At 54.6% G+C, this 13,410-nt stretch overlaps 1 protein-coding gene across 2 annotated transcripts; it reads right to left on the reverse strand.

Moving 5' to 3' along the window:
* Window positions 1–6,542: 6,542 nt before the first annotated feature.
* LOC140396025 (ras-related protein Rab-35) lies at window positions 6,543–12,958 on the reverse strand. 2 transcript variants are annotated; one of them, XM_072484079.1, is made up of 6 exons: window positions 12,789–12,958; window positions 11,261–11,311; window positions 10,300–10,423; window positions 9,228–9,352; window positions 7,543–7,667; window positions 6,543–6,704 (listed from the first exon to the last, which is right to left on the reverse strand). In XM_072484079.1, the coding sequence occupies exons 1-6, from the start codon at window positions 12,841–12,843 to the stop codon at window positions 6,573–6,575; spliced, it is 612 nt and encodes a 203-aa protein (XP_072340180.1). In that variant the 5' UTR covers window positions 12,844–12,958; the 3' UTR covers window positions 6,543–6,572. The 2 variants fall into 2 exon arrangements, with proteins under 2 accessions (XP_072340180.1, XP_072340181.1); XM_072484080.1 differs by lacking the exon at window positions 11,261–11,311 and having other exon boundaries at window positions 12,789–12,950.
* Between the last annotated feature and the right edge of the window lie 452 nt (window positions 12,959–13,410).

Raw genomic sequence — 13,410 nt, forward strand, 5'->3', positions numbered from 1 at the left:
AACATATTTCCCAGTCAGGATGGTGTGTGTGTGTGCGGGGGGAACCCGGTGACACCCGGTCCCAGAGGGGGAAAGGACAGTGTATCTAACACACTGTGACACTGTCCCAGAGGGGGAAAGGACAGTGTATCTAACACACAGTGACACCCGGTCCCAGAGGGGGAAAGGACAGTATATCTAACACACTCTGACACCCGGTCCCAGAGGGGGAAAGGACAGTGTATCTAACACACTGTGACACTGTCCCAGAGGGGGAAAGGACAGTGTATCTAACACACTGTGACACTGTCACAGAGGGGGAAAGGACAGTGTATCTAACACACTGTGACACTGTCACAGAGGGGGAAAGGACAGTGTATCTAACACACTGTGACACTGTCCCAGAGGGGGAAAGGACAGTGTATCTAACACACTGTGATACTGTCCCAGAGGGGGAAAGGACAGTGTATCTAACACACTGTGACACTGTCCCAGAGGGGGAAAGGACAGTGTATCTAACACATTGTGACACTGCCCCAGAGGGGGAAAGGCCAGTGTATCTAACACACTGTGATACCCGGTCCCAGAGGGGGAAAGGACAGTGTATCTAACACACTGTGACACTGTCCCAGAGGGGGAAAGGACAGTGTATCTAACACACTGTGACACTGTCCCAGAGGGGGAAAGGACAGTGTATCTAACACACTGTGACACTGTCCCAGAGGGGGAAAGGACAGTGTATCTAACACACTGTGACACCCGGTCCCAGAGGGGGAAAGGACAGTGTATCTAACACACTGTGACACTGTCCCAGAGGGGGAAAGGACAGTGCATCTAACACACTGTGACACCCAGTCCCAGAGGGGGAAAGGACAGTGCATCTAACACACTGTGACACCCAGTCCCAGAGGGGGAAAGGACAGTGCATCTAACACACTGTGACACCCTGTCCCAGAGGGGGAAAGGACAGAGTATCTAACACACTGTGACACCCGGTCCCAGAGGGGGAAAGGACAGTGTATCTAACACACTGTGACACCCGGTTCCAGAGGGGGAAAGGACAGTGTATCTAACACACTGTGACACTGTCCCAGAGGGGGAAAGGACAGTGTATCTAACACACTGTGATACTGTCCCAGAGGGGGAAAGGACAGTGTATCTAACACACTGTGACACTATCCCAGAGGGGGAAAGGACAGTGTATCTAACACATTGTGACACTGCCCCAGAGGGGGAAAGGCCAGTGTATCTAACACACTGTGATACCCGGTCCCAGAGGGGGAAAGGATAGTGTATCTAACACACTGTGACACTGTCCCAGAGGGGGAAAGGACAGTGTATCTAACACACTGTGACACTGTCCCAGAGGGGGAAAGGACAGTGTATCTAACACACTGTGACACTGTCCCAGAGGGGGAAAGGACAGTGTATCTAACACACTGTGACACCCGGTCCCAGAGGGGGAAAGGACAGTGTATCTAACACACTGTGACACTGTCCCAGAGGGGGAAAGGACAGTGCATCTAACACACTGTGACACCCAGTCCCAGAGGGGGAAAGGACAGTGCATCTAACACACTGTGACACCCAGTCCCAGAGGGGGAAAGGACAGTGCATCTAACACACTGTGACACCCTGTCCCAGAGGGGGAAAGGACAGAGTATCTAACACACTGTGACACCCGGTCCCAGAGGGGGAAAGGACAGTGTATCTAACACACTGTGACACTGTCCCAGAGGGGGAAAGGACAGTGTATCTAACACACTGTGACACTGTCCCAAAGGGGGAAAGGACAGTGTATCTAACACACTGTGACACCCAGTCCCAGAGGGGGAAAGGACAGTGTATCTAACACACTGTGACACTGTCCCAGAGGGGGAAAGGACAGTGCATCTAACACACTGTGACACCCAGTCCCAGAGGGGGAAAGGACAGTGTATCTAACACTGTGACACTGTCCCAGAGGGGGAAAGGACAGTGTATCTAACACACTGTGACACCCGGTCCCAGAGGGGGAAAGGACGGCATGTTACAAATGGAAACATGCCGATCAATTTCAGAAAAAGAGAGAAACAGTATTTGGTTCCAATTGAATCTCATGTTTTTCACACATTATTTTTTGCAGTCCATCTCATGATTTTTCAAAAAAAAAAAAGTTGTTTTATACAAATATTACAGCTTGTTCCAATAAAAGGCGAAACATTAGTCAAGAGTTAGTGCAATGCAAACACCATTCGGGTTAGTTCATTGAAGGCTGGAGGGTAGGTTATTGATGAGGGGGCTGGTGTTTTGCGAGGGGTGGAGGGGAGGCAGGCAGAGTCAACACGGATCCTCAGGTTGGGCGGGGTAATGTCAGAAAGGGGGCCCAGCTCCAGTGGAGCAACACACGTCTTAACTCGGGAACCACCCTCCATTGCCTGCGATGGACAGCAGTCGACTCTTGGACCATGGGGTGCATCGCAGCATCCTCTAAAGCACCCCGCCTGACAACTGCCCCATCCAAAAGTATGTACGTGCACCCCCCCCCCCCCCCCAACCAACACACCCATCAGACAGCACTCGGAGAAGTCATCAGTTTAGTGTTGGAGTGGGGTATAGCAGAGAGTGTTACAGTGAGGGGTGTGGGATATATCAGAGTGTTACAGTGAGGGGTGTGCGGATATCAGTGTTACAGTGAGGGGTGTGGGGTACATCAGAGTGTTACAGTGAGGGGTGTGAGATATATCAGTGTTACAGTGAGGGGTGTGGGGATATCAGTGTTACAATGAGGGGTGTGGGGTATATCAGAGTGTAACAGTGAGGGGTGTGGGGTATATCAGTGTTACAGTGAGGGGTATATCAGTGTGTTACAGTGAGGGGTGTGGGTATATCAGTGTTACAGTGAGGGGTGTGGGGTATAATCAGAGTGTTACAGTGGGGGGTGAGGGGTATATCAGAGTGTTACAGTGAGGGGTGTATCAGTGTTACAGTGAGGGGTGTGGGATATATCAGTGTTACAGTGAGGGGTGTGGGGATGTCAGTGTTACAGTGAGGGGTGTGGGGTATATCAGTGTTACAGTTAGGGGTGTGGGAATATCAGTGTTACAGTGAGGGGTGTGGGGTATATCACTGTTACAGTGAGGGGTGTGGGATATATCACTGTTACAGTGAGGGGTATATCAGAGTGTTACAGTGAGGGGTGTGGGTATATCAGTGTTACAGTGAGGGGTGTGGGGTATAATCAGAGTGTTACAGTGGGGGGTGAGGGGTATATCAGAGTGTTACAGTGAGGGGTGTGGGGTATATCAGAGTGTTACAGTGAAGGGTGTATCAGAGTGTTACGGTGAGGGGTGTGGGATATATCAGAGTGTTACAGTGAGGGGTGTGGGATATATCAGAGTGTTATGGTGAGGGGTGTGGGGTGTATCAGTGTTACAGTGAGGGGTGTGGGGTATATCAGTGTTACAGTTAGGGGTGTGGGAATATCAGTGTTACAGTGAGTGGTGTGGGGTATATCACTGTTACAGTGAGGGGTGTGGGATATATCACTGTTAGTGAGGGGTGTGGGATATATCACTGTTACAGTGAGGGGTGTAGGGTATATCAGAGTGTTACAGTGAGGGGTGTGGGATATAGGAGTGTTACAGTGAGGGGTGTAGGGTATATCAGAGTGTTACAGTGAGGGGTGTGGGATATAGGAGTGTTACAGTGAGGGGTGTAGGGTATATCAGAGTGTTACAGTGAGGGGTGTGGGATATATGAGTGTTACAGTGAGGGGTGTAGGGTATATCAGAGTGTTACAGTGAGGGGTGTGGGATATATGAGTGTTACAGTGAGGGGTGTAGGGTATATCAGAGTGTTACAGTGAGGGGTGTGGGGTATATCAGAGTGTTACAGTGAAGGGTGTATCAGAGTGTTACGGTGAGGGGTGTGGGATATATCAGAGTGTTACAGTGAGGGGTGTGGGATATATCAGAGTGTTATGGTGAGGGGTGTGGGGTATATCAGAGTGTTACAGTGAGGGGTGTGGGGTATATCAGTTACAGTGAGGGGTGTGGGATATATCAGAGTGTTATGGTGAGGGGTGTATCAGTGTTACAGTGAGGGGTGTGGGGTATATCAGTTACAGTGAGGGGTGTGGGGTATATCAGTTACAGTGAGGGGTGTGGGATATATCAGTGTTATGATGAGGAGTGTGGGATATATCAGTGTTATGATGAGGGGTGTAGGGTATATCAGAGTGTTACAGTGAGGATGTGGGAATATTAGTGTGTTATGAAATGAAAAGAAAATTGCTTATTGTCACAAGTAGGCTTCAAATGAAGTTACTGTGAAAAGCCCCTAGTCGCCACATTCCGCCGCCTGTTCGGGGAGGCTGGTACGGGAATCGAACCGTGCTGCTGGCCTGCCTTGGTCTGCTTTCAAAGCCAGCGATTTAGCCCAGTGAGCTAAACTAGCCCTGGCGAGGGGTGTGGGGTATATTAGTGTTACGGTGAGGGGTATATCAGAGTGTTACAATGAAGGTTGTGGGATATATCAGAGTGTAACAGTGAGGGGTGTGGGGTATATCAGTGTTACGGGGAGGAGTGTGGGATATATCAGTGTTACAGTGAGGGGTGTGGGGTATATCAGAGTGTTACAGTGAGGGGTATATCAGAGTGTTACGGTGAGGGGTGTGGGATATATCAGTGTTAAGGTGAGGGTTGTGGGATATATCAGTGTTACGGTGAGGAGTGTGGGGTATATTAGTGTATTACGGTGAGGGGTGTGGGAAATATCAGAGTGTTACAGTGAGGGGTGTGGGATATATCAGCATGTCACAGTGAGGGGAGTGGGGTATATCAGAGTGTTACAGTGAGGGGTGTGGGATATATCAGCATGTCACAGTGAGGGGTGTGGGGTATATCAGAGTGTTACAGTGAGGGGTGTGGGATATATCAGTGTTACAGTGAGGGGTGTGGTATATATCAGAGAGTGACAGTCAGGGTCTGGGTATATCAGAGTGTTACAGTGAGGAGTGTGGGGTATATCAGAGTGTTACAGTGAGGGGTGTGGGGTATATCAGTGTTACGGTGAGGAGTGTGGGATATATCAGTGTTACGGTGAGGGTTGTGGAATATATTAGTGTATTACGGTGAGAGGTGTGGGGTATATCAGTGTTACAGTGAGGGGTGTGGGGTATATCAGTGTTACAGTGAGGGGTGTGGTGTATATCAGAGTGTTACAGTGAGGGGTGTGGGGTATATCAGTGTCACAGTGAGGGGTGTGGGGTATATCAGTGTTACAGTGAGGGGTGTGGGGTATATCAGTGTTACAGTGAGGGGTGTGGGGTATATCAGTGTGTCACAGTGAGGGGTGTGGGGTATATCAGTGTTACAGTGAGGGGTGTGGGGTATATCAGTGTTACAGTGAGGGGTGTGGGGTATATCAGTGTTACAGTGAGGGGTGTGGGATATATCAGAGTGTTACAGTGAGGGGTGTGGGGTATATCAGTGTTACAGTGAGGGGTGTGGGGTATATCAGTGTTACAGTGAAGGATGTGGTGTATATCAGTGTTACAGTGAGGGGTGTGGGGTACATCAGAGTGTTACAGTGAGGGGTGTGGGGTATATCAGTGTCACAGTGAGGGGTGTGGGGTATATCAGTGTTACAGTGAGGGGTGTGGGATATATCAGAGTTACAGTGAGGGGTGTGGGGTATATCAGTGTGTCACAGTGAGGGGTGTGGGGTATATCAGTGTTACAGTGAGGGGTGTGGGATATATCAGAGTGTTACAGTGAGGGGTGTGGGGTATATCAGAGTGTTACAGTGAGGGGTGTGGGGTATATCAGTGTTACAGTGAGGGGTGTGGGGTATATCAGAGTGTTACAGTGAGGGGTGTGGGGTATATCAGAGTGTTACAGTGAGGGGTGTGGGGTATATCAGAGTGTTACAGTGAGGGGTGTGGGGTATATCAGTGTTACAGTGAGGGGTGTGGGGTATCTCCGAGAGCATGAGTGTGGGGTGTGTTAGTGAGGATAGTGTTCGTAGTCAGTGTTTTTCTTGTAGTGCATGTTCCCGTTATGCCAACAGGCCCATGGGGTAACATCGGCTGGGTCCACCCTGTGATTTCTCCCTCCCGCCAAACACGGCCCAGCCCCAAACAAATGGCAATTAAACAGTACGGAATCAAAGGGGGTGCGGTGTCCAGAATGAATCACCCTTCCCCAGGCATGAGTTCCTCTCTCTGTGTGTCGGAAAGACCCCAGAAGGATACCCATGGGGGGGGGGGGGATCCAGTGAAAACCAGTAAGTAGTAAGTGGACACCAGGGACCCGAGGAACATAAAAACGCTCGGTGCTAGGACCCAGAGGAATTAATTATATACACAGGCCGAGCAACAGGAACCTGGGGGAACCCATTTATGTACACAGGCCGGACACTAGGACCCCAGGGTACTCCGGGAATGTGCAGCCTCTCCAGTTGCGTCTCTCTACCCAACCTGGTAGACGGGGGGGGGGGGGGCGGGTGGGAGGAAGTACAGACACTATTACCCTTCCCTCCCTCGGACTCCCCTCCCCCACACCCCCAGTCCTATCCCGCCTGGACCCGTCCCCCACCCGCCCCTCCCCAGATCAGCAACATTTCTTTACTCCGGGTTTCTTTTTTGGCTTGTTAATCTTCACCACCTCGTTCTGCTGCTGGTGCAGGCGGGCCAAGTTGTCCTTCTTGCACTTCAGCACCATGTAGGTGACGGCGTTAAACATCTGGGACCCCGGGTTGAGAGAGAGCGAGGGGGGGGGGGCGGGAGGGCAGAGGAGAGGGAGGGACGCATGAGGGGAAGAGAGAGAAAACGCACATTAATTGTGAAGAAATCACCTTGAAAAATTCTGCCCAATTCGCTTCCCGCCTATCCACCGACTAGTGACAGCCGTTATCAGCAACATCCAATACTAAAGACCCAGGGGTTCCTGACTCGGAGAGGGGTGGGGTTTGCCATTTCAGACAAACCGGATTGCATTTTATCCACCACCACCGAACAGCTCACGCCGTCTCGATGTACGCGAACTTCCAGAAGGCACTCGACAAAAGTGCCGCACGAGAGACTTCGCCAGAGTGGCCGCTCGGGGGATTAATGACACATCAGTGCCTGTGCGAAGGAGCGGCCAGAGGAGACGAGAGGCGGGGAACCCGCCCTCGACGCCCCAACCCAAGCTACCATCAGAGACTCGAGCAGCCACCGTATCCCCCCTGCCGTCACTTTGGAAACTGAGAAAATCTGGAAGGTGGGCAGAGAGAGACTTGTGGCGGGGATCCACCCCCCCGGGGATCCCCCCCCCCGCCCCGCCCCCACCCTTGCGCACCGATCATTACAATGCCTCAAAACAAAATAATTAGAAAGGCAAGCAGGAGGAGCTGGCCACAGGCTCGTTGACTGGGAGCGTTGGGGGGGGGGCGATAAAATGGAATCGAGGGACTGAGTCCCTCCACCTGTTGTGTTCCCATGGTGCCCGTGCCCAGAAGCAGAGGTTTGAGCACGCTATTCAACCATGGGGGAACTCCAGATTGCCGAGGCATCGACCTGGGCTCGGGCCTGTCTCTCACCTCCTCCACATTAGTGTTCTCTTTGGCGCTGGTCTCGAAGAGGCAGATGCCCATCTGCTCGCTGAACCTCTTTGCATCTGCAAACTCCACCTGCCTCCTGGAAGGGTCCTCGTTCTTGTTGCCCACTACAAAGGGGAGACAGAGAGAGTCAGTCAGGGACTGGAATCGCGTGCAGTGGGAGTGAACGGGAAGGGTTTGGGTCCATTGGGATTGTGTACAGTGGGAGTGAACGGGAAGGGGTTTGGGTCCATTGGGATTGTGTACAGTGGGAGTGAACGGGAAGGTGTTTGGGTCCATTGGGATTGTGTACAGTGGGAGTGAACGGGAAGGGGTTTGGGGTCATTGGGATTGTGTACAGTGCGAGTGAACGGGAAGGGGTTTGGGTCCATTGGGATTGTGAACAGTGGGAGTGAACGGGAAGGGGTTTGGGGTCCATTGGGATTGTGAACAGTGGGAGTGAACAGGAAGGGGTTTGGGTCCATTGGGATTGTGAACAGTGGGAGTGAACTGGAAAGGGTTTGGGGTAATTGGGATTGTGAACAGTGGGAGTGAACGGGAAAGGGTTTGGGATCATTGGGATTGTGAACAGTGGGAGTGAACGGGAAAGGGTTTGGGGTCATTGGGATTGTGTACAGTGGGAGTGAACGGGAAGGGGTTTGGGTCCATTGGGATTGTGTACAGTGGGAGTGAACGGGAAGGTGTTTGAGTCCACTGGGATTGTGTAGAGTGGGAGTGAACGGGAAGGGGTTTAGGGTCATTGGGATTGTGTACAGTGCGAGTGAACGGGAAGGGGTTTAGGGTCATTGGGATTGTGTACAGTGCGAGTGAACGGGAAGGGGTTTGGGTCCATTGGGATTGTGTAGAGTGGGAGTGAAAGGGAAAGGGTTTGGGGTCATTGGGATTGTGTTCAGTGGGAGTGAACGGGAAGGGGTTTGAGTCCATTGGGATTGTGTAGAGTGGGAGTGAACGGGAAGGGGTTTGGGGTCATTGGGATTGTGTTCAATGGGAGTGAACGGGAAGGGGTTTGAGTCCATTGGGATTGTGTTCAGTGGGAGTGAACGCGAAATGGTTTGAGTCCACTGGGATTGTGTAGAGTGGGAGTGAACGGGAAGGGGTTTGGGTCCAGTGGGATTGTGTAGAGTGGGAGTGAACGGGAAGTGGTTTGAGTCCATTGGGATTGTGTAGAGTGGGAGTGAACGGGAAGGGGTTTGGGGTCATTGGGATTGTGTACAGTGGGAGAGAACGGGAAGGGGTTGGGGTCGATTGGGATTGTGTAGAGTGGGAGTGAACGGGAAGGGGTTTGGGCCCATTGGGATTGTGTACAGTGGGAGAGAACGGGAAGGGGTTTGGGTCGATTGGGATTGTGTACAGTGGGAGTGAACGGGAAGGTGTTTGAGTCCATTGGGATTGTGTAGAGTGGGAGTGAACGGGAAGGGGTTTGGGTCCATTGGGATTGTGTAGAGTGGGAGTGAACGGGAAGGGGTTTGGGTCCATTGGGATTGTGTACAGTGGGAGAGAACGGGAAGGGGTTTGGGTTGATTGGGATTGTGTACAGTGGGAGTGAACGGGAAGGAGTTTGGGGTCATTGGGATTGTGTTCAATGCTAAGGAGGGGGATTGGTCCATTGGGATTGTGTCGGATGAAGAGTTACAGGTTGGAAGTGGGGGGGGGTTGTGTGCCCTTACCAAGGATTTTGGTGACTGTGTCGCAATTCTGAGTAATCTCGTGCAACCATCTCTTCACATTAACAAAGGATTCTGGGCTGGTAACGTCGTAGACGATGATGACGCCGTGAGTGTTCCGGTAGTAGCTGAGGGACAGAGAGAGGGGGGGGGGGAAGAAAGAGAGAGTGCGTTAGAGGCCAAAGCGATGCCCAGGCAGTGCCTTGCTGCCGCACCACCCCTCACCGCCAGACTGCTCAATCGCCAAACTCCAGCCCCGCAACAAGACAAGGCCGGTGTGGAACTGCGGGGGAGGGCCAGCTCACCATTCTGCCCATCTAGTCACTACTGGCTTGATCCTGTCCACAGCATGTTAACGATACTTGTTCAGGCACCCAGGCGAAGGGCACTGTTAATTTAGTATTTAAAACAGTTATAAATAGGGGACATTGTGAAGCCCCCGATGTGAACCTGCCGCCACCACACTCCAGATCCGAAGCAGCGCCTGGGTGCAAAAGGGTTCCCCCACCAATGGGAATGGTCTCTCCCACTCCCCTCAGTCCCAGACTCCCCTCCCACCTCGATCCAGATCCCTCCTCGACCTCCTCCCAAGGAAAGCAGACCCCAACGGCCCCAATCCGTTTCCTTCACTGGACTTCCTTTATCGCTAGAACGACGCCCGTCAATCTTTCCCTATCTGCCCTTCCCCCCCCGTCCCCCCACTCGGGAGGAGGTTACAGAGATAGGGAGGGTTGTAGAGGCTGGAGGAGGTTACAGAGATAGGGAGGGTTGTGGGGGCTGGAGGAGGTTACAGAGATAGGGAGGGTTGTGGGGGCTGGAGGAGGTTACAGAGATAGGGAGGGTTGTAGGGTCTGGCGGAGGTTACAGAGACAGGGAGGGGTGTAGGGGCTGGAGGAGGTTACAGAGATAGGGAGGGTTGTAGGGACTGGAGGAGGTTACAGATAGGGAGGGTTGTAGGGGCTGGAGGAGGTTACAGAGATAGGGAGGGTTGGATGAGCTGAGGTCAGGTTTGAGGATACTGGAAACAATGCCCGAGCCGCGGAAGCAATGAGGGGAAAGTTGGGACGGAACTCACGTTGACGTGATTGTCCGGAATCGCTCCTGACCAGCGGTGTCCCAGATTTGCAGTTTCACCTTTTCCCCATTGACATCTACAGTGCGAATCTTAAAATCCACTCCAATTGTAGTGATGTAGCTGCCTGCGTCAAACAACAAAATCTGCGTTATTCACTGTTGTGTCCGGGACGGCGGTGCAGTGGTTAACACTGCTGCCTCCAATGCCCAGAGTTCGATTGCAGACCCAGGTCACTGTCTGTGTGGAGTTTGCACATCCTCCCCGTGTCTGCGTGGGTATCACCCACACAAGATGTGCAGAATAGGTGGATTGGCCACACAAAATTGGGTATTCGAAATATTAAAAAACTATCCTTTCCCCCTCTGGGACCGGCTGTCACAGTGTGTTAGATACACTGTCCTTTCCCCCTCTGGGACCAGGTGTCACAGTGTGTTAGATACACTGTCCTTTCCCCCTCTGGGACCGGGTGTCACAGTGTGTTAGATACACTGTCCTTTCCCCCTCTGGGACAGTGTTACAGTGTGTTAGATACACTGTCCTTTCCCCTCTGGGACAGTGTCACAGTGTGTTAGATACACTTTCATTTCCCCCTCTGGGACAGGGTGTCAATGTGTGTTAGATACACTGTCCTTTCCCCCTCTGGGACAGTGTCACAGTGTGTTAGATACACTGTCCTTTCCCCCTCTGGGACAGGGTGTCAATGTGTCTTACATACACTGTCCTTTCCCCCTCTGGGACAGTGTCACAGTATGTTAGATTCACTGTCCTTTCCCCCTCTGGGACAACAGTCCTTTCCCCCTCTGGGACAGTGTCACAGTGTGTTAGATACACTGTCCTTTCCGCCTCCGGGAGTTACAGTGTGTTAGATACACTGTCCTTTCCACCTCTGGGACCGGGTGTCACAGTGTGTTAGATACACTGTCCTTTCCCCTCAGGGTACAATTGGGGATCCGATATTTACCTGAGAAAGTGTTATCAGCAAAGCGCAAGAGAAGACTGCTTTTCCCCACTCCTGTCGAAGAAATACAAGAGAATTAATCAACTCCTCATTTACTGTTTGATGGGGACAGTGTAGAGGGAGCTTTACTCTGTATCTAACCCCGTGCCGTACCTGTCCTGGGAGTGTTTGATGGGGACAGTGTAGAGGGAGCTTTACTCTGTATCTAACCCTGTGCTGTACCTGTCCTGGGAGTGTTTGATGGGGACAGTGTAGAGAGAGCTTTACTCTGTATCTAACCCCGTGCTGTACCTGTCCTGGGAGTGTTTGATGGGGACAGTGTAGAGGGACTCAACTCTGCATCTAAACCCGTGCTGGTGGGAGTGTTTGATGGGGACAATGTAGAGGGAGAGGAGAGGGTGAAGGGGGAGGGGGTGCGGGGAGAGGGGAGGGGGTGCGGGGAGAGGGGAGGGGGTGCGGGGAGAGGGGAGGGGGTGCGGGGAGAGGGGAGGGGGTGCGGGGAGAGAGTGCGGGGAGAGGGGAGGGGGTGCGGGGAGAGGGGAGGGGGTGCGGGGAGAGGGTGCGGGGAGAGGGGAGGGGGTGCGGGGAGAGGGTGCAGGGAGGGGGAGGGAGTGGGGGAGGGGGTGCAGGGAGGGGGAGGGGGTGCAGGGAGGGGGAGGGGGTGCGGGGAGGGGGTGCGGGGAGGGGGTGCGGGGAGGGGGTGCGGGGAGGGGGTGCGGGGAGGGGGTGCGGGGAGGGGGTGCGGGGAGGGGGTGCGGGGAGGGGGTGCGGGGAGGGGGTGCGGGGAGGGGGTGCGGGGAGGGGGTGCGGGGAGGGGGAGAGGGTGCGGGGAGAGGGGAGGGGGTGCGGGGAGAGGGTGCAGGGAGAGGGTGCGGGAGTGCGGGGAGAGGGGAGGGGAGGGGGTGCGGGGAGAGGGTGCGGGGAGAGGGGAGGGGGTGCGGGGAGGGGGTGCGGGGAGGGGGTGCAGGGAGGTTGGAGAAGGTGCAGGGAGGGTGGAGGGGGTGCAGGGAGGGGGGAGGGGGTGCAGGGAGGGGGGAGGGGGTGCAGGGAGGGGGGGAGGGGGTGCAGGGAGGGGGGGAGGGGGTGCAGGGAGGGGGGAGGGGGTGCAGGGAGGGGGGAGGGGGTGCAGGGAGGGGGGGAGGGGGTGCAGGGAGGGGGGAGGGGGTGCAGGGAGGGGGGAGGGGGTGCAGGGAGGGGGGAGGGGGTGCAGGGAGGGGGGAGGGGGTGCAGGGAGGGGGGAGGGGGTGCAGGGAGGGGGAGGGGGGTGCAGGGAGGGGGGAGGGGGGTGCAGGGAGGGGGGGGCGTGAGGAGGGAAGGAGGTGCAGCCTTCCCCAGTCGAACAGCCCGGTTCTCGCTACAACCTAGGGGATGGGAGGGTCGCATCCTGAAAGACACGCCAGACCAGCCGGGTACCCCGAGATGTGGGCGGCAAAGAAAGGAGGGCAGTCGGTGCAGCCGCCGCCAGTCGAACAGCTGAAAGCGCAGCCTCGCCCAGTCGAATAGCCCAGATCCCCTCCCTTCCCCCCCTCACCGCTGTCGCCGATGATCAGAAGCTTGAAGAGATGGTCGTAGTCCCGGGCCGCCATCGGGAGCCTTCCCCAAGGCTCCCCCACCCGCCGAACGCTCGGTTGTTCTCGGCCTTGGCCCCTGGGGCCGCCCGGAACCCGAGACCGGAAACAGCGCCACGGCCCTCAAAGAGAGCAGTCCTCCCACCCGGCGCCGACTCCGCCCCGTCTCCCGCCGACGTCACAATGGCCCGACCTGAAAGAGGCGGGCCCTCCCTGCCCTCCAGCCACGCCCCCTTCTTCCTCGGACGGCAAAGTGGAAGCGCGTCACCGGCTCCTCATTCGCCTTTACCCAGTCCTCCCAAGTCGGCGCCAGACACGCCCCTTTTCTCTCTCACCATCCGTCACCATCGTCCGTCTCAGCGCTTTTGCGGGTTGCCATGCCAAACGCGTCATTGGCAGTCCCGTCGGCATGGCGTCACTAATCAGCCTTCCCCCGCGCCCCACCTCCCATATCCTCCCCGTGGCTCAGCGAGGAGCAATGCCTTAGAGCAGAGCGGGAAAATCAGGTTCGAGTCCCCGACCCGCCACTCAGGCTAGCTAATTAAATAGCGTTAAAAAAATTAGAATGAGTCAGTACTGATGGTG

Source organism: Scyliorhinus torazame, chromosome 19 (assembly GCF_047496885.1).
Source record: "Scyliorhinus torazame isolate Kashiwa2021f chromosome 19, sScyTor2.1, whole genome shotgun sequence".
Lineage (NCBI taxonomy): Eukaryota > Metazoa > Chordata > Chondrichthyes > Carcharhiniformes > Scyliorhinidae > Scyliorhinus > Scyliorhinus torazame.

Excerpts from the sequence above, each read along its gene's own strand:
- LOC140396025 (XM_072484079.1), bottom strand. The coding sequence starts at position 12,843 with ATGGCGGCCCGGGACTACGACCATCTCTTCAAGCTTCTGATCATCGGC. Across the intron at positions 11,312-12,788 it reads TCTGATCATCGGCGACAGCG|GAGTGGGGAAAAGCAGTCTT; the intron begins GTGAGGGGGGGA and ends TTTCTTCGACAG. Across the intron at positions 6,705-7,542 it reads AGAACACTAATGTGGAGGAG|ATGTTTAACGCCGTCACCTA; the intron begins GTGAGAGACAGG and ends CCGGGGTCCCAG.